The sequence below is a fragment of the Schistocerca gregaria genome, chromosome X (genome assembly GCF_023897955.1).
Source record: "Schistocerca gregaria isolate iqSchGreg1 chromosome X, iqSchGreg1.2, whole genome shotgun sequence".
Taxonomy (NCBI): domain Eukaryota; kingdom Metazoa; phylum Arthropoda; class Insecta; order Orthoptera; family Acrididae; genus Schistocerca; species Schistocerca gregaria.
The window spans coordinates 331,912,142-331,940,007 of record NC_064931.1 but is presented as its reverse complement, the minus strand read 5'-3'; the positions used below and the strand labels follow the sequence as shown (position 1 = coordinate 331,940,007).

General features: G+C 40.7%; 1 protein-coding gene across 3 annotated transcripts in view; it reads right to left on the bottom strand.

Annotated features, from left to right (window-relative positions):
* Positions 1–568: 568 nt before the first annotated feature.
* The window catches only part of LOC126298858 (uncharacterized), a 182,147-nt gene continuing 154,849 nt past the window's right edge, over positions 569–27,866 (bottom strand). For all 3 annotated transcript variants that reach the window (XM_049990365.1, XM_049990366.1, XM_049990367.1), the window contains 2 exons: positions 26,576–26,691; positions 569–950 (listed from right to left, as the gene is read on the bottom strand). In XM_049990365.1, the coding sequence (XP_049846322.1) occupies positions 735–950; positions 26,576–26,691 (332 nt within the window). In that variant the 3' untranslated portion in view covers positions 569–734. The remainder of the gene's footprint in view (positions 951–26,575; positions 26,692–27,866) is intronic.

Here is a 27,866-nt window from a genome sequence, read left to right as displayed (position 1 = left end):
TCCCACTCCCTGTCTCCTTTCTCCCGTCACCCACATCACACCATACAACCCCTCACTCCAGTCGAGCTGGTGTCATGGCCTCATGTAGTCTGCTGCCACTACTTAGTCATTTGTGCATGTTTTCTCTAAGTTCTTGGTCTTGTCTGTGTGTCTCAAAACTCAACACCTCTATTATTCTTTATGCCTTAATTTATACACAGCCATTCCCTCACTCAATTTTCTTTGGAAGGCTTTGTCTTTTATTAAGAAGGCAGTGATACATACCCTAATTATTACTCAACTGCTATGGTCATCAGTCCCCTAGAACTTAGAACTACTTAAACCTAACTAACCTAAGGACATCACACACATCCATGCCCGAGGCAGGATTCGAACCTGCGACCATAGCAGTTGCACGGTTCCGGACTGCGTGCCTAGAACCGCGAGACCATTGCGGCCGGCAATTATTACTTAAGTGTGCTTCACATTATTAACTATTCATACAATAATCCAGAATTTTCAACTAAAATCTACAGACTTCAATCAATACACATTTGCAGTTTCATGACAACATTCTCCCCCCCCCCCCCCCCAAAAAAAAAAATAATGAAGAGTATATCAGTATTTGCTAACTACTAGAGAATAACATTTTCAAGAGTATGGCATGGAAGACTGTTACTGTCTTCAGACAAAACATTAATTGAATGGGCAGCACATCTTTCAAGGAAGTGTGCACTAGTACTTTGTGTATCAATTCAGCGTTGATCTTCCACTTGTGATGTATTATTATTTTGAGGCATTATTATTATTGTATTTTTCCCAAGGGTTATTATTCTTTCAATATATGGTGATAACGGCATTGTAAGAATACCTTTCACAAGTAATACTTTTAGACACTGAAATACGTCATTTGACCGAATGGTAAATGTAGTTCGATACATTTGCCTGTTCTTCACAATGGGCCCCACCTCCTGTAAAGAAATCAATAAAACAAAAATTATTCAATTGACAAGTGCACTTCACTAATGTAAAGATTTCTTAAAAAATCTTCCTGGTTAAAAAAGTATGGATTAACACTGTATAGTTCTGCATTTTTTTAAAAAAATCTAGGCTTTAAGTATTCCTACTACAATAAGTATTTTTGTTTACAACACACTATTATCTGTGTCATTCACATTTTATCACTTGCACCAAAGCACTGATATGCCCTGATCTACTGGAGTGTGCAGAACAAACCTCTGGATTATTCTCACATTTTGACTCTCCAGAAAATATGGTCGTCAGAAAGAAGGGAATGAGAATTGAAACAGAAACAATTGTATGATTATTTCCTAAATGTGAACAGGAGGCAAATGATATGAATTACACTGTGTTTTAAGGACTATTTTGTAAATAAAATTCTCATTTCTGGTTGGTAATACTGAAATAATGCAGTACGTTTTTAAGTGTGACTTTAGCATGTTTTGTAAATACAGTAAAATGCAGTTTATGTTAAAAACAGTGTATTTTGGATTATATGTTTTTCAATTATTCACACTGTATTGGGTCCAAATTATCCTGGATGAACAGGAGCTCGTTGCACATGCTAAAGATTCTAGAAAGTGAAAGAACTAAAACATAACAGACATCAGTTGGACAGTCAATAATAAAAACCAGAGGAGAGAAATATGTAAGGTATTAGGTGGGCATCCTGGGGCTCTCCACGAGACAAGAGTCGTCCCACCCCCAGCCGTCCTGACCCTGGAGACTATTCACTGAGTCGGGATATATTAAAACAACACCAAGGGAAGCCCATTTAATAAAACAGAGAACTCTGCTACCAGCTGTCAGCTCTGCTGTAACCACACTATGTTCCTGGCAGTGAATGGGATTACATACTGACAGGAAATGTAAATCATATCCCATTTGATCAACAGTTTTAGAGCTGTCTATATAAAGAATGGTAGCAACATGGAACTCTAAAACCTGGATATAACAGACACAGAAAGCTTGTGGGGTTGACAAATATTAGGACCTTGGAAAGGATTGGTTCTAATCCGTTTCCTGGCAGAAGGAAGCATGGTGCACTCCATCTGGTAATCCTCCCTGTGGGTGGGAATCAGGACAGCATCTGTCCTATGTAAAGAGAATGAGATATGTGGGATGATCAGGAATTGTTGGAGGGTGATTACATAGGAGACCAAGAGGTAGTACCATCTTCGGCAAGGAGACTGTCTGAAAGGCACCAGTGGCCAGATGCATGCCACGATGATGGACTGGGTTCAAACAGTTTCTAAGCTGAAGGAGCCATCCAGCCATAAACCTGGAAACCACAGTCCAATTGGGATGAAACCAGGGCCCAGTGAATACAGATAAGAGGAGAATGATCTGAACCACAAGATGTATGGGCAAGGAAGCAGAGAGTGCTGAGCTTCCACATGCAGCTGGTCTTCAGGTGATGAATATGGGGCAGCCAAGTCAGCTTGGTACTTGAGTAGAGTTCTGGATCAGGATGGAGTGTGGTGCAATGGCAAAAATGCATGACTGTCGTTTTTGTAGAAGAGAACTGGAAACCATGGTAAAGAGCCCAAGCAGAGGCCCACCAGATGGCACATTGGACCTGGCACTCAGCAGGGGCTACCAAGTAGATGCTGTATCAAATGCAAAAATAGCTGACATATAACGCAAGGGTGACTAGTGGCCCAACAAATGTCACTAGCCCATTGAAGGTGATGAGGAGTGTGACTCTCAACACAGAACTCTGTGGGACACCATTCTCTTGGAACTGTGGGGAGATGAGTGAAGTGCTGACTAACCCAGAACCACCAGTGGGATAAAAAAAATGATGAATAAAATATGGTAGGGGGCCTTGATAGCCCTAGTTATGGAAGGCGAGTCTAATGTGATGGCAGTTGGTTGGTTTAAAAGAGGAGGGGGGGGGGGGGGGGGAACAAATTGCAAGATCATTGGTCCCTTGCCCCCCCCCCTCCCAAAAAGAGGAGAGAGAGAGAGAGAGAGAGAGAGAGAGAGAGAGAGAGAGAGAGAGAGAGAGAGAGAGAGAGAGAGATGGAAAGCACAATAATAGGAGAAAGGAAGAACCAGAACAACGACAGAAGGACAGCCAACCTGGACAAAACAGGAAAAGAAAACCACAGATAGAAGAATCAGGTAGAAGGAGTAAAAACAAGAGAGCAGATGACTGGCTGGGCAGCCATGAGAATAAAAAGGAAAAGCCATACACTCTGTGACACATTAAAACATCCACCCTAATACACCCTAAAAGAATTACGAGTGGATAATACCAAGGGACAAAGGGCATGCAGTAACACTTAAAAAGGATGATAAAACCCACAGTCATATGTAAAACGGCAGTGGAGGATCCATTGAAAGTGAAAAAGCAGTTCCAGCGGCATGCCTTGCACAACCTCTTCAATACAGTTCAACAGAGACAGTTACTGTAACAGCAGAGGCACACAAAGGCTAGTCAGTTCTGTGAAGTTCCCAACATGGTAGTTTGGGTGGTGGCAAAGAAAAGAGAATATCATCAGAAAATGGTCGCTGCCTCTAAGGTCATCATTTAGTGAAGTCACAAGATTAGGGGAAGATATTGTCAGATCGATAGCTGTAGAGGTGCCATGGGTGGCACTGAAGTGGGTATGACAGCCATCACTGAGAGACAGATCATGGTATGTGATAAGCTGGTCAACTGGAAAGCCCCCTACCAGACAAAGTGATAGTCCCCCACAGCAGGTGATGTGTGCTGAAGTCAGCAAGCAGGAAAAGGGGAAGGGGAAAATTTGTCGTATTAATAAGGCCAATTCAACACAAGTAAGTGGCTTGCCTAGAGGTAGGTGAACGTTGCAAATAATAATTGTAGTGGTCTTTTCCACCCGTACTGCTACTGTCTCCAAGAGGTGCAAAGGAGAATACATCCATTGACTGCATCTGTATGAACCAAAATACAGACCACTCCAAATGCTCTCTTGCAAAGTTTTGACAGAATGCACCATAATCATGGATGGTAATCAGTGAAGTACAGTCCTTGGACAGAAAGGCAAACTAAAGAAAAAGAGAAAATAAGGATCAACATGGTGGAGTTACAGCAGGTGACAGTAGTAACTGGTACAATTGCACTGAAAGACCAAATGACTGGTGGCCAGATTAGGTATGAAGGGGCAGAAGGACCAGTTATACAACAACATCATTGCCTGTCAACAGTGGAGGATGGAATCACACCCACAAACATTGGCTCAGAAGCTTACTGCGGGGAGGGGGAAGGGCGGGGAGGGGGAAGAGCCCTGATGATTCTTCTTCTTCTTCTTCTCCTTCTCCTTCTCCTCCTCCTCCTGCTGTGTAACCTTTGGTAAGGTTACAGAGCACGAAGAGCAGATAGTCCTGAAACCGAAGGTCGTGGGTGCTTCGGCAACTGTTTGGTGTCGGGCCTCTGGTCTTGGGATTGCCATGGAGAGGGATCCTGAGAGGGAGGCCTGTCACCAGTAGGCACCAAAGGAGTGTGCTTCTCCGGCCATGTGCAGGAAGTGGTTGCCACAGAAAATACCGGTGGGAGACCTGGTTTGGGGAAAGCTGTGGAAGGGGGAGGGGTGGGGGATGACGGTTGTGGTAAGAGTGTAATTGATCATCATGTACACAGGGTGTAGGTGCTCATATTTCTTCTGTCCCTCAGTGTACAACAAGCAGTTATTAATATCCCTGGATATTCTGCTCCTTCCTGGAAACTGAGCAAACTGGGGAATGATGAAGATTATGAAATTGATACACGAAGGTGGATGTTCACAAGGGCTGCCTTCATAGAGTGATCATCCAGAACTGCTGTATTCTGAGTCCAACATGCAGCACAATGACATACGCCCTCAGAATATACACCTGAAGCACCTCACAGGTGGTGGGAGATAAGGTCTCACATCACACCTGCACACCAGAAGCTTAACTTTCCACTGGACGATATTCCTTTCAATTTATCTCCAATGTTTCTGATAAAAAATAATGGTTTCAGTACAGTAAATGTACCCCCATCAGTCCAAGTACATACCAATTATTGGGTGAAGTTTTTCTTCCAAGGTATCTGGCTTGTCCCTCTTCCCATAGCGTAGCCAGGGAAGGAAACTTCGTGGTGTCATATCTCTTTTCATTTTAATCTTTCCCATCTGAAGACACATCACAAGAAAGTCACTTCATGTGTGAATCATCTGTCACAGAATAATTCATTTCAAATGGAGGCTATCCCATGGGCACCACCCAGCCACAACAACAGTAACCTGGTCAGTAAACTGTTACCTGGAGTTCCCGTGGCTCAGTCATGATTGACACACACTCCTTTGCTTGCATGGGGAGCTTCAACTAAGGCGCCACAATGCTCATACGTTATGACCCCTCCCACACAGAATGACTATCGTGCTTTTTTTTTTTTTTTTTTTTTTTTTTACAAGTAATGAAGGATGGAAAGAGAAAAGGCACACAAAGTGGAACTTACATCACATTAGGTTACCTTCCCTACAAGATCCACACTTCTGTAAAATCTGGAAAAGGAGTAGCATGCCAAAACCAACAAAAGGACCATATACATAAGAATAAAAACTTGTAGAATGCTGGAAGATAAGAGAATGAGTGTCCAAAATGACAAATGATACCCACGCACAGACAGCATCAAGATGATCAGCTAGTGGAAATGCAAAGAGTAAAAATGCGTAGTAGAAGGATAGAATTGCAGCACAGAAAGATAAGTTGTGCTGGGGCCCAGTTGTTGCTGCTGAGATGTTGGGTTTTTACGCTGCTTAAGGAATATGACAATGATACTATTTCACAATTGGGAAGGGAAGACATCTTCGAGCCAAATATGGTTTAAGACCATGTGTTGATACAGTCTTTGAGTAAAACTCAGATGCCAGATCATTTGATTACAAAGTGAATCAGGGCCTAGGGCCATATTGTGAGAAGAGGCAGGAGCCTGAAGCAATTCCTAGTCAATCAAAGGTTCACCTTGAACTAACTGTGACAGAAGCCCAAACAATAGGGGCCGATGTACTAGGACATGCATTCATACCATGAAATAGTGCATTGATAATGGCTAAGTACTAGCCAAAACCTATATCTGCCTAATAAAACATGAAATAAAAGGATGATCGATTGATGTGCTCTATCATTTGAAACGTTCATTATATGATTGGGCTTGGCAGGGGATGAAACGCAGGGGGACATCATCATCTTGTCATTCCTGCAGCAGAAAGGTAGCCATATAAGAGGACCCCAATTCTGTTGCAAAGTGGATCAATGTGTGTTCAGAAAATACTGATGCATCAGTACAAATACCATTCTAAAGGTAAAGACCTCTAACAGCTGTCAATCAATGGCAGCCCGGCAAACTACAGAGCTCAGCCCACACCTGGGACGAAAAGGTGTGTGTTCCAATGGAAGAGACATACCACTCTAAGCATTCTCTAGTGAGCCTTAGCATGAAGTCACTTGAAAGAGATAAGGTTGGCCTGCAAAAGGTGTTGCTTGAAATGTTGCAGGGCTCTTCGGCAAGATTGCTACTGCAAAGCCTTGAGGTCCACCATGGAACTGGCTGGCAGTGAAGGGGACTTGCAGGAAGGGGAATAGCAGTTCCAGTGATGTATGTGATCACATCAGAGATGTCTTGCACAACCTCCTCGATGCAATCTGACAATTTTAGCAAAAGTGACAGCAGAGGCATAGAATGGCTAGCACACAATGTTGCAGTCAATCCATCTGGTGGTTGGAACAAAGTAACAGGACCACTAGAAACAGGTATAAAAATACCACCACTTGACCGTTGAACAGACACTTGCACGAAGAACATAGAAACACACATCCCTGGCATACAGAAGTAACTGAAAGAGATGAAAACAAGTAAGTTGCTGGATCCGGATGGAATCCTTGTTTGGATTTACATAGTCAGCAACATAGGCCACTTACTTAACTTGCATTTATCGTGAATATCTCACCCAGCACTAACAAGGGGACCATACGTACATGCTTGCCCGCACCATTTTGATTCATATTGATGGGTGCATATATCATGACTAGGGCTTCAACATACTTAAAAAGGAAGGCACAGTTTTCCATAAAAAAGAGTTTGAAAGTTTTAGGCATGTACATATACTAATGGGTGGTGCCAAGGAATCAGTAGCCGACCAAGTAAGCACTCTGTTTCAAAAACTGGAGTACTCTGGATCTAATCTCATTCCCGTTACTTTTTCCCTCCTCCTCCATCCCCATTTAAGTCTAATAAGAGGTTTACTATGAGTGTACATCACCAGTATCTAAGGAATCTTTTATTGTTTATGCTTCACCTTGAGAATTTGGGGTTTCTCTAACATTTTGGAAGTTGTTTAACATTATAACCATATGCCTACAAATACGTTTCAACCCACCATAAGCCAATTTTCCCGGTATAGGTATAGGCACAGCACTACTTGTGGTATGAACCCATTTTACCGGTAATCCTGCAATTAGTTTTACCCCATCAGAAACAGCTTTCAGTTGGTGGATGGGGTAGGGGAGCAGCGTTTACAAACACGAGGAATAAGTAATTCGTATGTTACTGCCGGTACAGTCCCGAGGCACAATACATCCACAGTAGATCGAGCTAATTGGGTCTGAGGCTACCACAAATTACAAAAACTCTGATGATACAGAAATTACCTAAATCAATGGGTAAATCACGAATAAATGGTTAATGAACACAACAATGATTAAAAATGAATAAAAAATAACACAGTACAGTTCAGAGAAAATTTGAGTCTCATAACAAATAAATACCCCACTCATATGGTTATAGTTGGTGGGGACTTCAACCTTCCCTCGATATGTTGGCAAAAATACTTGTTCAATACCGGTGGTAGACAGAGAACATCTTCCGAGATTGTCCTAAATGCTTTCTCAGAAAATTATTTTGAGCAGTTAGTCAATGAACCCACGCAAATTGTAAATGGTTGCGAAAACACACTTGACCTCTCAGCCACAAACAATCCAGAGCTGATAGAGAGCATCAGATACAGGGATTAGTGATCACAAGGTCGTTGCAGCTAGGCTCAATACCGTTTCTTCCAAATCCACCAGAAACAAACGCAAAATAATTTTATTTAAAAAAAGCGGATAAAGTGTCACTAGAAGTCTTCCTAAGAGACAATCTTCATTCATTCTGAAATGACTATGCAAATGTAGACGAGATGTGGCTCAAATTCAAAGATATAATAGCAACAGCAACTGAGACACTCATACCTCATAAATTGGTAAGAGATGGAACTGATCCCCCTTGGTACACAAAACAGGCCCAAATGCTGTTGCAGAGGCAACGGAAAATGCATGCAAAATTCAGAAGAACGCGAAATCCCAAAGACTGGCAAAAATTTACAGACGCACGAAATTTGGCATGGACTTCAATGCGAGATGCCTTTAATAGGTTCCACAACGAAATATTGTCTTGAAATTTAGTAGAAAATTCGAAGCAATTCTGGTCGTATGTAAAGCACACAAGCAGCAAGACGCAGTCAATACCTTCGCTGCGCAGTGCCGATGGTACTGTTACCGATGACTGTGCCGCTAAAGCGCAGTTATTGAACGCAGTTTTCCGGAATTCCTTCACCAGGGAAGACGAACGGAATATTCCAGAATTTGAAACACGAACAGCTGCTAGGATGAGTTCCTTAGAAGTAGACACCTTAGGGGTTGCGAAGCAACTCAAATCGCTTGATACGGGCAAGTCTTCAGGTCCAGATTGTATACTGATTACGTTCCTTTCAGATTATGCTGATACAATAGCTCCCTACTTAGCAATCGTATACAACCCCTCGCTAACCGATAGATCTGTACCTACAGATTGGAAAATTGTGCAGGTCGCACCAGTGTTTAAGAAGTGTAGTAGGAGTAATCCATCGAACTACAGAACTATATCATTGACGTCGGTTTGCAGTAGGGTTTTGGAGCATATACTGTATTCAAACATTATGAATCACCTCGAAGGGAATGATCTATTGATACATAATCAGCATGGTTTCAGAAAACATCGTTCTTGTGCAACGCAGCTAGCTCTTTATTCGCATGAAGTAATGGCCGCTATTGAAAAGTGATCTCAAGTTGATTCCGTATTTATAGATTTCCGGAAAGCTTTTGACACCGTTCCTCACAAGCGACTTCTAATCAAGCTGCGGGCCTATGGGGTATGGTCTCAGTTGTGCGACTGGATTTGTGATTTCCTGTCAGGAAGTTCGCAGTTCGTAGTAATAGATGGCAAATCATCGAGTAAAACTGAAGTGATATCAGGTGTTCCCCAGGGAAGCTGTTCCTGATCTATATAAATGACCTGGGTGATAATCTGAGCAGTTCTCTTAGGTTGTTCGCAGATGATGCTGTGATTTACCGTCTAGTAAGGTCATCCGAAGACCAGTATCAGTTGCAAAGAGATTTAGAAAAGATTGCTGTATGGTGTGGCACGTGGCAGTTGATGCTAAATAACGAAAAGTGTGAGGTGATCCACATGAGTTCCAAAAGAAATCCGTTGGAATTCGATTACTCGATAAATAGTACAATTCTCAAGGCTGTCAAGTCAACTAAGTACCTGGGTGTAAAAATTACAAACAACTTCAGTTAGAAAGACCACATAGATAATATTGTGGGGTAGGCGAGCCAAAGGTTGCGTTTCATTGGCAGGACACTTGGAAGATTCAACAAGTCCACTAAAGAGACACCTTACACTACACTCGTTCGTCCTCTGTTAGAATATTGCTGTGCGGTGTGGGATCCTTACCAGGTAGGATTGACGGAGGACATCGAAAGGGTGCAAAAAAGGGCAGCTTGTTTTGTATTATCACATGGTAGGGGAGAGAGTGTGGCAGATATGATAAGGGAATTGGGATGGAAATCATTAAAACAAAGAGATCTTTCGTCGCGGCGAGACATATTTACGAAATTTCAGTTACCAACTTTCTCTTCCGAATGCGAAAATATTTTGTTGCGCCCAACCTACATAGGTAGGAATGATCATCAAAATAAAATAAGAGAAATCAGAGCTCGAACAGAAAGGTTTAGGTGTTCGTTTTTCCCGCGTGTTGTTCGGGAGTGGAATGGTACAGAGATAGTATGATTGTGGTTCGGTGAACTCTCTGCCAAGCACTTAAATGTGAATTTCAGAGTAATCGTGTAGATGTAGATGTAGATACCTGTGTTATCGCTACATATACTGGCGCACATATTCAAGTTGTAAAAATATAAGGTAGATTTTAAAGAAATTGTCTGTAGTCCTTTGTTGTAAAATTAAACCTCGTTTTTTTAGCATCAAGTCACGTCATCATCTACGTAGCATGATGTCAGTTGGAGTAGCTTCCACTTGCTGCTCCATATAACACAATGCTACATCGAATGCCGCCAAATCCTCAGTGTGAGCGACCACTGGCACAGTTTCTTCAGTCAATTCCTCGTTGCTGCTGTCTTCAATGGACTCAATAACAATTTCAGAAACCACAAGATCAGTCACTTGAAACTGTTCATGCATTCTGAAACATCATTCACATTTGCATTTCCACTTCCAGCAAAGGTTTTCCATCAGTTCTGCCAACAGTAGGCCATCTTCATCTGTGCTGTAGGTATCCATTTCATTACATAAAATCTGATTCCAAGACTTTTCTGTCATTGCCTTTATTTCAGACCATGAATCTGCTGTCTCTCATTGTAGTTTTTTTAAAATTCTTTGATGGTTCTTTCACTTTCTGTTGTTTGCAGAAGCATCTGAAGCAAACAAGCACCATAAAATGCCTTGATCCAGGTGTGAACCAGCATTGTCAAGCATTAAGATTGCTTTGGAAGGCAAGCACTTTTTCCTAAGGTACCTTTCAGTCTGTGGAACAAAATCTTCAAAAGAAGAACTCCTTAAAAATATTTTTGTCCATCGAAGCAGATTTTTGGTGGTTATCTGCAGTAGGCAGTGTAGAAGCAGTGAGATATATATATTTTTTTTTTAAGTTTTAGGCTTAGCAGACTTCCCTATTACCAGCAGCTTCAGTTTATGGTCTCTACTTTTATTCAATGCACCAAGAACTGTTAACCTTTCTTTATGTTTTTTGTAGCCCAGGACAGCCTTTCCTTCTTTTGAGGCTGGAGTTTCGATGGAAGAATTTTATAATTGAATCCTGTTTCATCACAGTTACACAGTTGATCAGGAATAAGATTTTCTTCTTGTAGTTTTTCCATGTCTTACAAAGCTGAGCAATAGTCCAAGGATCTGCAGAAAGGTTTTCACAGCAAATTTCAAGCTGTCTTACGCCGTATCGCTTCTTCCACCTCTCCAACCATCCTGAACTTGCAGTAAAATCGTCCTCCTTTAACTTATTTCTAAAATATACAAGTTTTTCTTACAGAATAGACGCTGAAATTTGATTTTCTTTTTGACCTTGTTGAATAAACCAAACCAACAAAGCTTCACTTGTTTCTTCATACTCCAGATTTCTTAAATTACTTCTGTTCAAATGGGGAAATAGTACACTTATTTGATGAAAACTTTTCAATTTTGTCTTTGTTTCTTTGTCAATCTCCAACTGTCACTCTACTGACTCCACACTAAGCATAAAGTTTTCTTGATGTTTCTCCTTTGTTTAGTCTTTCCAAAGCTTCCAGTTCTACATTCAATGGCACAAATTTTCTCTTACTCCTACCACTCATGGTAATATATGAATTAAAACACTAACAAACACACAGTTACATTACAAAGTACATACATACAACACTTTAAAATTAACATGACACAGGTGAGCTCACAACAGTACACATGTTTCTACGCAACCAACTACAGTACATACCCCAATGGTCAGCCAAGTTGGTAAAATGTGTACTGTACTGTTACTTAGGCATACTACAAGAGTCATTCAATAATTAAAGAGAGAAAAAACTGTTACTAGGGCAAGTTTGGTACTTTTATGGCTTTAAGTCGGCGTCGCTGGTATGAGCCCTCATCAGCTGATGTATCAACATTGTGGTTTATAACCTCAAAAAATACATTTTAAGATGGCGAGTCTGCTTGAAACATCAACATTAGTTGAACAACGTTCTGTTATTCATTTTTTACTTACTGAAGGTGAGAAACCTGTGAATATATATACTGTAGAATATCTGAAGTTTATGGTGAAGGTTCTACGAACTGAGCAAATTTTTGCAATTGGGTAGAGCAATTCGAAAATGGCTGCAACTCAGAGACTGACGAACACCATTCTGGCCAACCACTTGCAGTTTCCATTCCCTAACTTGAAAGTAGCATTGATGACATTGTTCATGCCGACCGCCATGTGGCTGTGGAAATGATAGTTGATAAGGTTGAAGTTAGTACTGGTACAGTTCGTAATATCATCTGTAACAAGCTGAAGTATTGCAAAAAATGTGCAAGATGAGACCCAAAGGAGTTGACGTGGCTACACAAGGAAACAAGGTTGATAGTGTACACAGAGATAAATGAATGTTATGAAAGACAAATTGAGCATTTCCTCAACACAATTTTAACTTGTGATGAAACTTGGGTGCACTGTTATGAGCCAGAATCAAAAAGACGAAGCAGTGGAAGCACACCAATTCACCTGTCAAGAAAAAATTCAGAACCCAAGCATCAATAGGGAAAGTCATGTTGATGCTGTTTTGGGATGCTGAAGGCCCAGTTTTTTGTGATTATCTCGAAGAGCAGTGTACAAGGAACAGCCTATACTACTCGGATTTGTTTTAAACAAAGTGAAGCCAGCCATGAGAGAGAGACATCATGGATCTCGGAGGAGAGGTGTGACTCTCCAGCAAGACAATGCACATCCTCATATTACTTAACTGACCCATGAAACCATTGACAAATTGGGCTGGGAAGTACTGCCTCATCCCCCTTACAGTCCTGATTTAGCACCTAGTGATTTCCGTTTGTTTGGTGTACTGACGGAAGCATTACGTGGGGTGAGGTTCCACAGGACAACAAGGATCTGGAAAAGTTAGTGTGAAAATGGTTCAAATACCAAGATAAAGAGTTCTTTGCAGCCGGAATAAAAAGCTTGTACCCCGCTGGAACAAGTGCATAAATGTTCAAGGGGATTGTGTTGAAAAGTGAAAAGTATTGGTTTGTAAAAATAAACACCTTTTCCTACAGATCAAAATTGTCTCTTTAGTTATTGAATGACTCTCTTATATTTTAATGGCAACTGTTATTGAGTAGGCACAACAATAGGGTAACAACAAGGATGGTATGTACTGTACAACTGATTGTCAGGCAGTCCCACAATCAGTGAAGGATCAACAAAGAATTAGCTAGCGCACTCCTCGAAACCTAATAGTAACTGTCCACCTGTAATATAAATACATTAGCGGTAGGTGTAACATCACTGACGAGACACAGGTGGTGGTAAATAAGAAGCTGGTGAACTAGAAGGCCCCTACCAAATGAAGTGGTTCTCATTTACAGGTGGTGGTACACATTGAATCTCAACGTAGGAGAAGAGAGGTGGAATTGTTGGTTTATGGTGATCAACACTATGTAAATAAGTGGCCTGACTGGAGGCAAGTAAAGATTGAAAAAGCTAGTCACTGCGGTTGTTTGCATTTGTACCACTATTGCTCCCAACATGGCACTAACAGGAATCCACTATATCTGTGTAAACGAACGTACAAACGCCTCCCACATGCCCTCTCAGGGCAAGCATGGTTCTGCCAGACTGCACATTAACCGCATAATCTTGGGAAAAGTCACCAGTAAAGTGTGTTTCTTGTAGAGCAATGTATAAGAGGAGGAAATAAGGTGGTGCATTTCTGACAGCTGATAGTAATTTCCATTACAGTTAGTTAAACAGAATCATCACTTTACTGGTGTCCAGGTTAGGCGTGAAGGGACCATGAGGACTGGTAACGCCCCAGGATCCTGTGTCTACCTCATGGGTATGGAATCAAAGCAATGCCCTTTGGTTCGCAATCTGATGGTGTACGGGAATCTGGCACCTCCAAGGTCACTGGATTAGCCGTCTCCTGATCTCCTCTTCCTCCGCAGCCTTTTCTACGGGTTTTCTTGCAAGGACATCAAGTGTGGGGACAGATGACAAGTGGGCAGCTATGGGTCACAGCCTTTGGCTGACATCAAGCATCTAATCTGGTTTCTGCAGAGAAGGGTCCTCAGAGGGAGCCCTGTCACCAGTACATGCTGGAGGAGGAGGAGGCAGCTGCTCATCCTGCTGGGTGCAGAAGATGGTTCCTGAAGACTGTGTCACATGAGCCAAAAGACAGGAGCACTGTCTAAAAACTGGTTTCAAAAAAATTGAGGTAGTGAGGGTTAGTGATGTGACTTTCACATAACAGGACGTTGTCTCAACAGCATGCAGGCAATCATATTTTTAAGTGATTCAGTATACAACAGGCAGTCAGTAGATTTATATCCTGTACTTTCTTTTCTTTCTTGAAGGTTGAGCAAACTCACATAAGTGAAGGATGATGTTCCATGTAAGCGACACACAAATTGGTTGTTTACAAGAATTACCTTCATGGAGAGAGAATGCAGGGTGGATATGCATGCAATGAAAAAACTTCCTGGACCTTTCCCAGTCAAAAATACATATTGACCTAAATGGAAATACATTTTTCATGTTAAGTGACAGTATACTTCCCTCAGAGCCATAAAACTTGTCAATCCTTTGAATGGAACGGGTTTTTACACTGGTGTAGAACTTCCCAGCACTTTAGAAAACAAACCCAAAGAAAAAGTATATAGTTGGATTCCACCAAACACCGAACGTTAGTTTCTGAAGCATTGAAATCGAGTTTGTGATGCACTTTAGTTAGGCAATCATAGCTCATGTCACATGATCTCACCAGCCAATAATAGCAGATATTCAGAGCATAGGATGTGTGGTGTAGTTACCCAATAGCAGCATCACTGTTAAGTCACGTGAACACAAAAGTAGGTAAAGTTAATGGTTTAAATTAATATACATAGTGTAGCTACAAGAAAAGCTAAGCTTTCACATACAACATTCGTATTTGTGTGTTACACTTTATGATACATTACACAAATGTGCCACAAACATTTTGGATAATGACATAAGTAACTGGTCTTCTAGTCTCAAAATGCTACTAAGAAGCTGGCCCTCAAAGTGTTAAGCTTTAAATGAGAGTTAGATGCTCTGCGATTTCAGACATTCAAAGTACATTCGCACACATAACATAATTCATGTTGCATAAAATGAAATTTACTTCCGAAGCAACACTTTTCAAACGAACAATTGAAATATTTCCCTGTGACCTGTTAGAAATAGTTTCAGCAGTTCAGAGTGTGCTAGAAAACAGTGTTACTGCGTGTGCACAGTTATGGGGATGCAGGAAGCCTGTATGTTTGTACGTATATAGTTTTAACATTATTTATGTTATGTCATAAACATCAGATGATACTCCAAGAGCATCAGAAATTTCATAAACCATACTATGTCCCAAGAACTGATCGTGCCGCTCTGGTTCTGAATCATGTGGAGGGACTTAACCAGAGACTTTGAAAGTTCTGCGACACGCTAGGCTGCGACTTCCTTGACTTTTGCCACAAGGTTGAGAAGAGTACAGTTCTACATCTACATGACTACTCTGCAATTCACATTTTAGTGCTGGGCAGAGGGTTCATCGAACCACAATCATACTACCTCTCCACCATTCCACTACCGAAACTGCGCGGGACAAACGAACATCTAAACCTTTCTGTTTGAGCTCTGATTTCTCTTATTTTATTTTGATGATCATTCCTACCTATGTAGGTTGGGCGCAACAAAATATTTTCGCATTCAGAAGAGAAAGTTGGTAACTGAAATTTCGTAAATATGTCTCGCCGCGACGAAAGATCTCTTTGTTTTAATGATTTCCATCCCAATTCCCTTATCATATCTGCCACACTCTCTCCCCTACCACGTGATAATACAAAACAAGCTGCCCTTTTTTGCACCCTTTCGATGTCCTCCGTCAATCCGACCTGGTAAGGATCCCACACCGCACAGCAATATTCTAACACAGGACGAATGAGTGTAGTGTAAGGTGTCTCTTTAGTGGACTTGTTGAATCTTCCAAGTGTCTTGCCAATGAAACGCAACCTTTGGCTCGCCTACCCCACAATATTATCTATGTGGTCTTTCTAACTGAAGTTGTTTGTAATTTTTACACCCAGGTACTTAGTTGACTTGACAGCCTTGAGAATTGTACTATTTATCGAGTAATCGAATTCCAACGGATTTCTTTTGGAACTCATGTGGATCACCTCACACTTTTCGTTATTTAGCATCAACTGCCACGTGCCACACCATACAGCAATCTTTTCTAAATCGCTTTGCAACTGATACTGGTCTTCGGATGACCTTACTAGACGGTAAATCACAGCATCATCTGCGAACAACCTAAGAGAACTGCTCAGATTATCACCCAGGTCATTTATATAGATCAGGAACATCTTCCCTGGGGAACACCTGATATCACTTCAGTTTTACTCGATGATTTGCCGTCTATTACTACGAACTGCGACCTTCCTGACAGGAAATCACAAATCCAGTCGCACAACTGAGACCATACCCCATAGGCCCGCAGCTTGATTAGAAGTCGCTTGTGAGGAACGGTGTCAAAAGCTTTCCGGAAATCTATAAATACGGAATCAACTTGAGATCACTTTTCAATAGCGGCCATTACTTCATGCGAATAAAGAGCTAGCTGCGTTGCACAAGAACGATGTTTTCTGAAACCATGCTGATTATGTATCAATAGATCATTCCCTTCGAGGTGATTCATAATGTTTGAATACAGTATTGCTCCAAACCCCTACTGCAAACCGACGTCAATGATATAGTTCTGTAGTTCGATGGATTACTCCTACTACACTTCTTAAACACTGGTGCGACCTGCGCAATTTTCCAATCTGTAGGTACAGATCTATTGGTGAGCAAGCGGTTGTATATGATTGCTAAGTAGGGAGTTATTGTATCAGCATAATCTGAAAGGAACGTAATCAGTATACAATCTGGACCTGAAGACTTGCCCGTATCAAGCGATTTGAGTTGCTTCGCAACCCCTAAGGTATCTACTTCTAAGAAACTCATGCTAGCAGCTAAATATGTCAGGTGTGCACTACACATCAGAGGCTGCTACTCAGGTAGTTGATTGTGTGTGGTTTTTTTGATTAGGCAACTCTTCATCCAATCCAGATGTACTGAAGGTTTGAGTTCTGCCTGAAGAAGCAGCCATATCATGAACACCATTGTACTGATGTAATATAATATGCTAATGGTAAACTACTGAAAGTACTCACATCAAAGTGCTAATGGAAACCAGCGTAGTTCACATAATGCTACGTACAGAACGCTGGTTGTAGCCTGAAATTGATAACACCGAGATTTTTGGGGACAATTTAATCTAATATCTAAAGGATAGCCAAATGGGAAATGGAAGTGGAAGTGGCGTATTTGTTGTAGTAGACAAAAAACAAATCCACTGAGACAGAAATCAAAGCTGCATGTGAGATTTTTTGGGCAAGACTCAGTATCAGGGGTGGGCATAAAATGATAAGCGGATCCTTCTATCGCCCACCACTCTCCTCTCCTGATGTAACTGAAAACTTCAGAGAAAGCCTCAGTTCACTTGTATACAGGGTGTTTCAAAAAGGTACGGCCAAACTTTCAGGAAACATTCCTCACCCACAAATAAAGAAAATATGTTATGTGGACATGTGTCCGGAAACACTTAATTTCCATGTTAGAGCTCTTTTAGTTTCGTCAGTATGGTTTCATTCCAATGTGATCAAATTGTAAATTTTCACTATCAACGTGCATGGGCTGACGAGATTCCACATGCAATTGTGCAATCACTTCATCAACACAGATTTTCTGTGAACGTTTGGGCAGGCATTGTTGGTGATGTCTTGATTGGGCCCCATGTTGTTCTACCTATGCTCAATGGAGCACATTATCATGATTTCATACGGGATACTCTACCTGTGCTGCTAGAACATGTGCCTTTACAAGCACGACAACACGTGGTTCATGCACGATGGAGCTCCTGCACATTTCAGTCTAAGTATTCATACGCTTAACAACAGATTCGTAGACCGATGGGTTGGTAGAGGCGGGCCAATTCCATGGCCTCCACGCTCTCCTTACCTCAACCCTCTTGACTTTCATTCATGGGGGCATTTGAAAGCTCTTGTCTACGCAACCCCGGTACCAAATGTAGTGACTCTTCGTGCTCGTATTGTGGGCAGCTGTGATACAATACGCCATTCTCCAGGGCTGCATCAGCGCATCAGGGATTCCATGCGACGGAGGGTGGATGCATGTATCCTCGCTAACGGAGGACATTTTGAACATTTCCTGTAACAAAGTGTTTGAAGTCAAGCTGGTATGTTCTGTTGCTGTGTGTTTCCATTCCATGATTAATGTGATTTGAAGAGAAGTAATAAAATGAGCTCTAACATGGAAAGTAAGCGTTTCCGGACACATGTCCACATAACATATTTTCTTTCTTTGTGTGTGAGGAATGTTTCCTGAAAGTTTGGCTGTACCTTTTTGTAACACCCTGTATAAGTTCCCCAATCACACTGTAACCATCAGTGGAGACTTTAATCATCCAACAGTTAATTGGGAAAATACAATTTTGTTAGTGATGAGCGTGATGAGACAGCCTGTGAAATTTTACTAAATGCCCTCTCTGAAAACTATAGAGAACACATAGTTAGAATCCTTACTCAAGATGGAAATATATTGGATCTAATGGCAACAGACAGACATGACCTCTCTGAGGATGTCCACATCAACATTGGTATCAGCGACCCTGATGTGGTTGTGGCTACAATGGTTACCAAAGTACAAAGCACAACAAAAACAATCAGAAAGATATACACACGTTTGCTAAACTAGATAAAAAATCATTAACGTCATATCTCAATGACAAATTTGAAACTTTCAGCACAGGTCAAGGAGCATGTAGCGGAACTCTGGCCCAAGTTTAAAAGACTAGTTGACCACGCACTGGATAGATATGCGCCCAGTAGAACAGTTCATAATGCTAGGGAACCTCCATGGTATATAGTCAACTGTGAAGAAACATCTAAAGAATCAGATGCTCCTGCATAATACGTACAATGTGGGATGTCTATGATGACTACTGTAGCAGAATATTGTCAAATGACATTTCACAAAATACCGCGAATTTATTGTCATATGTAAAGGCTGTTAGTGACACCAAAGTTAGTGTCCAGTCCCTAGCAAACGAGACAGTAACTGAAATTGAGGGTAGCAAAGCAGAAATTCTCAACTCTGTTTTGAAAAGTTCCTTTACAAAGGAAAACCCAAGATAACTGCTCTAATTTAATTCTCATACCACTGAAAATATGAATGAAATAAGTATTAGTGCCAGTGGTGTTGAGAAAGAGGTGAAATGGTTAAAATTGATCAAAGCTCACCTTGATGGAATCCCGTCAGTTTCTATACTGAATTTTTTGCCGAGTTAGCCCCTCTTCTCACAGTAATCTATCGTAGATCCCTCGAACGAAAACCCGTGCCCAGTTCTTGGAAAATGGCACAGGTCACACCCGCCCACAAGAAGGGTAGTAGAAATGATCCACAAAATTACTATCCAATATCCTTGACACTGATTTGCTGTAGACTCTTACAACATACTCTGAGCTCCAAAACAATGAGGCATCTTAGCAGAATGACCTCCTCCATAGCAACTAACATGGTTTTCGAAAACATCACTCACATGAAACCCAGCTCGCACTTTTCTCACATGACATACTAAAAGCTTTGGATCAAGGCAACCAGGTAGATGCTGCGTTTCTTGAGTTCCGAAAAGCATTTGACTCACTACCACCCCTATGCTCCTTCTCAAAAGTATCATCATATGGGATGTGAAGCGAAATTTGTCCCTGGACTGAGGACTTTTCAGTAGGGAGGACACATGTTATCTTGGATGGAGAGTCTCTGTCAGATGTAAAAGTAATTTCCGGTGAGTCCCAGGGAATGCCTTTGCTATTCATGTTGTATATTAATGACCTTGCAGATAATATTATTAGTAAAATCAGGCTTTTTGAAGATGATGCAGTTATCTATAATGAAGTACTGTCAGAGAAGCTGCATAAATATTCAGTCAGATCTTTATAAGATATCAATATGGTGCATAGATTGGCAAAATTTTTTTCCATGTAGCATCTGTCTGCTTGTTGCTACTGCTGAAACAGCTAACAGTCACACTTTAAGTAACCATAAGCAGCAGAAGGTACTGCTCATGTACGACTCAACTGCACATCCGTATGAACCCACTGGCAATTGCTCAAACGAACCTAATGCAAACCATTGTGATGTCATGCTTATCAGAAGCAGTTTGTTATTATAAAGTATTGCATAGTCTTTATTCTGCTGTTGTCAGACGCTTGTGTGTGCATTGTGTTATCTTGTTGTAAATGATGCATTTCCTTTACAAATTAATTTTCCTTTTATTTCTTAACTCGTTTATATTTTGTTGCTGCAGTAGCAGACTAAAATACAGTTCTTTGTTGGAGTATCAGTTCTTAGCAGTCAAAATTAATAAAATTTAACTGAAAACTGAAACAATGAAAAATTCATGGAATACTAAAAAATTCCCAGGTTTTTCCTAGTTTTCTCCCAGATGAAAAAGTTCCCAGGTTTATCAGGGATTACCCAGTTGTCACGGGTCTACCACGGAGTGGGATGACATCTGACAACAGTGCAAACATCATAAGCACCTCATGAATGGTGGGACTTACAGTTTGACATATTTGTACACATTGGCTACCTTTTTTCAGGAGCACATTCCCTTCAAAGGCTAAGATAAATGTGCCTACACCTATTAGATTATCATCAAGACATTTTTGGACACAATGAACAAATAATACACCTTGCTAATCAAGATTAGTCCGTAACTGCTCGTCTGTCTGGAGTGTAAGGTGTCGGCAGAAAATGACTCCTTGGACCACATTCAAAGTCTTGTGTGGGGTGATTGTCACTGACATGTCATCCACATATTCACACGCCTGTAGAGCTAAACATTGTGCAACAGAAGAGGCTTTAATCAATAGTAACAACTGAACTTTTGAGTCCTGTCTGAAGAGAGAGCCTTATCATGAACACCCTTATTTTGCTATAATATAATATGTTAAATGTGCAAAGCATCCACCTTGATGCAGCTTACTCCAATCAAGCACTCTCCCCACAGGCACCATACAGGCTCAGTGAAGGCCATCTGGCATGAGAGCATTTGCCAGGAGTTCTGATGCTGTCTGAAGACGGGCATCTACTCCTTGGCATGCATGGGGAGCTCAGTCATCAGCAGCGTGATTCCTGTGTCAGAAGGCTCAACCAAAATGGTACATATCGACCTCACCACCATTGACTACTGTGTTGGTTTTGAAGTGCAAATAAGAGCCTACACCCAACGTAGTTAGTATCTCACTAAAATATTTACTTTTCATGTAAAAAAGACAAAAATCATTGTTTTGGGATTTGTGCATGTTCCCCACCATGCCTTCTTTCTCATTCAATTTTGAGGAAACTATTTGGTGGAAGAAAGAAAGATCTTTCTCACATCTTACAGCCAAATATCACAGCTTGATAATGAAGATGTTTTCTTCATTGCCCATAGTTTTTCTGATACTTCAAAGAAAAGTAAACCACCATGCCTATTTTGGAAAAATCTGCAGTGGAAAATGTAGTCACTGGTCAGTTTATGTTTGGTGCATTTTATGCCATACATTACTGTAAACAAAATATAGCTAACATATCAAAATTGTTTTTAACAGTGGAAGGAACCATACTTCTTTCCATTATTGAGAAAACATGTGAGACATATTGAAGGTTGTTCGTGAAGAAGTTGGTAGTTATGCACCACAGGTGAGGACATAGCCGCCTGCTACGTGGAGTGCAAAGCTATCTCCTCTTTCTCTTCTTCTTCTTCTTCTTCATATGCTACTCATACAAACAAACTGGAAATGAAAGAAAAACTTAATGAAATGCAAAAAAACACTGGGAGTCTTCGGCTCATGACATTGACTATTCTTTTTTTTTTTTTTTTTTTTCAATCTCTGCTGCCTTGTTTCAGGAAACAACATAACCTATATTATTTTTCGTATATATAGACTGAAGCGATGAGTGAAAATTTGGACCAAGGGCGGGAATCGAACCTGGGTCTCCTGCTCACTAGGCAGGCAAGTCAGCCACTGAGCCACCTTGGCATAGCAGTTCTCACAAGCATGGAACACCCTGGCACACCTCCCTCATCAATGCAAATTCTCACTGCTACCCCAATCCACTTTTAAATTCTGTTCTTGTGTAAAGAGGAATTTAAAAGACTGGGGCAGCAGTGAGAATTTGGATGAAGGATGGAGGTGTGCCAGGGTAATCTGTGCAGTTGTGTGAATCACTGTGCCGAAGTGGCTTAGTTGCTAACACACCTATCTAGTGAGCAGGAGAGCCAGGTTCGTTTCCTGGCCTTGGTACAAATTTTCAGTCATTGCTTCAGTCTATATGTACAATCATATCTGTATGAAACCAGTCAAGGCTCTGAAACTGTGTAATTTCATTTGTTACCTATATTAAGCAGTTCACAACATTACCTGTACTATTGAATTTACTAGCTGAGTGCCCGGCTACTCCCAGGTATGTATTTATTCGAATCTTCTGTTAGTCCATCTCTCCTCCCCCCCCCCCCCCCCCTCGCACTATGTCCATCTGCTCTTCTCCCTCCTCTCTGTTGTTCTGCTCCTTCTCCCTCTCTCATCTATTCCTCACTCCCTCTAAGTCCATTTGCAAAACAGTGGTAAAAAGAGTTAGCAGCAAAGACGTAACAAATAAGCAATAAATTTAAATGTCATGCTTGATACAGCAGTTTTACTGCACAATCAGCAAAAATGTAGCAGGCAATAAACTTTTTTCCTTTCATCATTTTGCTCGGGTGGTCAGAGAGAAAAAATTTCATAAAGGTTTGAAACTGTGTGTGAAGTTCGTTGAAAGTCAGTCAGTGCTCCGTACAAATACTCTGAGAATTTGGACATCGTGGTCTACACTACTTTTTCCATTCCCACCCCCACCCTCTTGATAGGTAGATTATTATTAACCTTAGGAGCAGATCTGGAACAAACATTCATACAATATAACATACATGCATACACCCATACATACATTTTCATAACATGAATGGCTTTGCTCATTTACTTACTTAAATTGCTGTGTCAACTGAGCTATTGAAGCATGACTCAAGACCTAGCTTCACAGCTTTTGTTTCTGCTAGAATATCGCTTCTGGTAACTGTTTCTCATGTAGCAAACACTGGAATCTAATGCATATAGCTTTCTTTTTTGTACAGCTTTTTTAAATGGACTTTTCAATCATTCCAGGTGATTTATTTGCAACCTCATGGAAGGTGAAGCACTTCTAGAAGAAAGGACATAGCAAACATCGCTTAGCCACAGCATGTGAGATTGTTTTAAGGATGAATTTTCCCTATGCAGATGAAGCAAAGCTGTGAGGCCTTGTCACAAGTTGTGCTTGGATAGCTCAGTAAGTACAGCAGTTGTTGTGGAAGAGAAGTTGCCTTATCTACTTGTCATTATTTTTGTTTTATTTATGAAAAGGTATTTTATGGCACACATTTTTACTGCTAGAAATTGTTTTTGTTTAAGGGTTGGCTGTCATTGGCTCCTTCACCAGATTGAGTCCTCTGTTTCACTAATCAATGTGTAACATGAATGTATGAAGAGGTAATTTCTTGCAACAGGGAGCAGCTTCGCATCTTCATTCACCTGTGTCTGTCAACACCACACTTGACGGATTTCACTGGGCATGCAGTAACAGTCCAAAGGAGGACTCACTGAGTATGTCGCAAGCAAATGGACTGAAACTAGCATTGGTGTCTCTAAATATGCCACACTGAGCCGCAAATAGAGCACCGCACTACACAGCAGGCTCTTATAACCATTACACTTCTTTAATTCTCATGTTAATATTGTAACAGCCTATTTGGGGTCTTCACTATCAAACAATCTCTAACTAAATTAAGAGCAAATTGTGCTACCTGAATAGAAACGGCTCCACGCTCAATTCATTGAATCTTCCACTCTTCTTGTTATTTTGGTTTCTTCTTGTATGCATACTGCAAACTGTGAAAGCTTGCATGAAACATTTTTGTCTCTCATTGACAAATCACTCTCAGTGACCATGCTCTAACATTATGAACAGATAAAACTTTTTGTTTTTGTTGTTTCACAGGCAAAGATTTAATAGATCATGTATTCTACACATTACTTGCAGCATTTGTGTTACTTTCTACATGTTCTGATAACTGTTTCTCATGTAGCATACACTGGTATCTAATGTGCATAGGTTTCATTTTCTCATAGCTTCTTTAGACTGCCTTTGAAGTCATGCCAGGTGATGTCTATGCACCATTCACTTTCTTAATCTGACACTTAACATTAGTTGTATCATATGGAATTTGTCTGTGGGTGTTCACGTACTCCACTCAGTGGTCTGTTTCTATCCCTTCATCTGTTTTCTTGCGTCTTTTGTGTAGTACCAATACGAACATTCTTAACCCAAACCTTTTAATCCTATAATAATAATAATAATAATAATAATAATAATAATAATAATAATAATAATAATAATAACAATAATAATAAATAGTATTATGTGCTCTTTATGCCCATGGTGTAACCACTGGTACGATCATGTGTGATAAATAAGCTTTTAAGTTTGTAGTACACACAAAAAAGGAGAGGCTGGAGGGGAGGGGATGGGAGGGGAGGGCAGGGGAAAGGAGGGGAGGGAAGAAGGGTGAGGAGAAGAGGGGAGGGGCACGGGCTGAAGGAAAGAAATTGTCATTGCTAAAGAAGTATCCTCCTCTTAATTTATGATGATGAGGGTGCATTCTGTGCACCAGAAACTTGTTCCTAATTACACTTTAGCACCTCTCCTTAGTTACACAGATAAGCAAGAACCCATCCATCCATTCCTTTTAGTTTTTTGACCCTCTATCAACTCAGCAGCTACCAGCATTGTGTTTAAGGTTCAGGTTGTGTTGCACAACTGTGAGGTGTTTAGGGCCTGGACATGAATCAGATGGGCTGCAGAAATGTGTTAACTCTGATAGCAGAATTAAGACTTGGAAACATAATGGAAAATATTTGGCAAAAGCTACAACTATTATCATCTATGTAGCGAATTATCTGGGTTAGCCATCACCTTGGCAATGAGATAGCAGGAATCATTATAGCGGCTTGAAAGCTCAGTGGTAACAGTCACTTTCTGAAGTTTAGGCTGCAATAGCTACTGGTTCTAGTCTGGCTGGAGGATTTGTATACTCGATCACCCTTTTTCCTTTTTTTTGTAGCTGAACTGCATGCAGTCAGAATGAAAATCTGCAAGGAAATTTTAAGACAATACTTGAACCTTAACTATTCTAACAACCTTTTTATCCCATAGGTGCAAAGGCAAGAAACTTAATCCACGGAATTGGTCCGTCTCTACCAATCGATCAGTCACCAAATCTGTTGTTGAGAAGCGTACGAACACTTCGACTGAAATGTGCAGGAGCTCCATTGTGCATGAACCACATGTTGTGTCGTACTTGTAAAGGCACATGTTCTAGCAGCACAGGTGGAGTATCCCGTATGAAATCATGGCGATGAATCGAGGAAGTACAGTACGTACTGACAAAACTAAAATGAGCTCTAACATGGAAATTAAGTGTTTCCGGACACATGTCCACATAACATCTTTTCTTTATTTGTGTGAAGAATGTTTCCTGAAAGTTTGGCCATACCTTTTTGTAACACCCTGTATAGATAGAATAATGTATTCTAGATATTTCCTGGTAACATCAACCTGTCTCCCTGTACTAATACTCATCAGCTCTCGCTTAACTGAAAAATTGATTGCACAAATCAGAATGACAAACAGCTATCTAGACTAAGTGACCTCACAGTTGGAATCACCATGGAAGAACCTGAGAGAACACTGAGAAGTCAAAAAATGGTTTTAGAAGTTACAAAAGTGGAATAGATCAAAAATTAGATACCAAATTAAGTTCATTGTGTCCTTTAGTTTTCCTATGTTTATTTGCCCTAAATGACTAACAAACATTTGAGTTCTAAACTTCTCTTTCTTTCAAAGCTTGTTGTCACAGTTAATTACAAGGTAGACAGAACAGAGATTCTTCAAAGAAAGACTTGAAAAATAACAGATCCAATAAAAATTATTCATGGTCCAAAAATGAGATCTGGCAAAATACACAGACAATTGCAGAAATAATGCAAAGCAATGTTTAATCTTGAGTACTACAACTAAAAAAATTAAATATCACTGAATTGCTGGAAAAATAAGCGAACATTAGCATGGATGACCAAAACAAGAAAAGAACAAGAAAGAAACATGCAAGAATTAGGGGGTGGGAAAAAACAGAAAAAAATAAGGAAAAAAACAGAAAAATAAAATACTAAATTTTGAAGACTTTAATGGCACAGGAAATAAGAAATCTGTACGATGGACAAAGGAAATCTGTACAATGGACAGAAGAAATGGTAAAAAACACATGTTTGAATTACCTTAACAGTGAACTTTTTCATCACAGGACAATCTTTTCCAAAAACAATATTGGCATAATTTATCTTCCACTGTTCATCAGTGAAATCCACGCCATCTTCTGTTGCTACACTTGGCCCTGTAAAAATTGTGAAAATATTTATATATCTTTGAAAACCTTGAGCCTAAATAATTATCACAAATAGTGAGCAATAAAACCAGTACCACATTTAAACACTTGTGTTAGTATTTATTTTGATTTTGTGGAAGTTAACAATAAACAGAAAGATAATTCTATGTGAAGAGTGCTCTATCTAAAGGAAAGTAAACATGCAAAACAATATATACTGATGAGCCAAAACATTATGACTACCTGCTTAATAGCTTGTTTGTCTGTCTTTGGAATGAAATACATCTGTGTATCAGGGATCTGACAGTTTGTTGGTTGGTTTGTGGAGGTATTTGGCATTATATGTCCATGCACAGCTGATTTAATTCCTGTAAATATCGGGCCACTTATTTGTGTATGCAGTGATGGAGCCCAACAGCGACACAGATGGCTTCCATAGGATTGACATCAGGTGAATTTGGTCACCAAGACATCTAAGTGAGTTCACTGTAATGCTCCTCACCCCACTGTAGCACAGTTCTGGCTCCGAGACATGGACAATTATATTGCTGAAAGATGTCATCGCCGTCGGGGAATACATCAAGCATGAAGGGGTGCAGGTGATTCACACAGCTGTCAGCGTGTCTTCAATTACTACCATACGTCCCATGCAAGCACAGGAGAATCTCTCCCATAGCATAATACTGCTCCTATTAGATTGTGGCTGTGGTGTGCTGAAGTTTTGAGCTGCTGTTCACCTCAATGACGGATTTGTGGAGATGACCATCAATGTAGTGTAGCAAAAATGTGATCCACCTGACGAGCCAACACATTTCCATCGATTGATGGTCGAATCCTGATGGTCCCACACCCACTTCTATCTCAGCTGATGATGATGTTGGGTCAATATATGAACATGTAGGGTTGGTCTGCTGCAGAACTCCACGTCCAATCATCTAGAATGAACAGTGGGCTCCAAAACACTAATGCATGCACTAGCACTGTGCCCTTTTGGCAGAGAAGCCACAGATCACCACCCATCATACTCTACAGAGCAAACAAGCCTCCGAACCCCACGTTCTGTGAAGAGTAGTGGTCATCCAACCATTTAGCACCTAGTGGTAGTTTCACCTTTCCGTAGACGTTCACAACAGTAGCCCATGGGAATTAGACCACCTTCATTTTCAAGATACCGTTTCACAGGT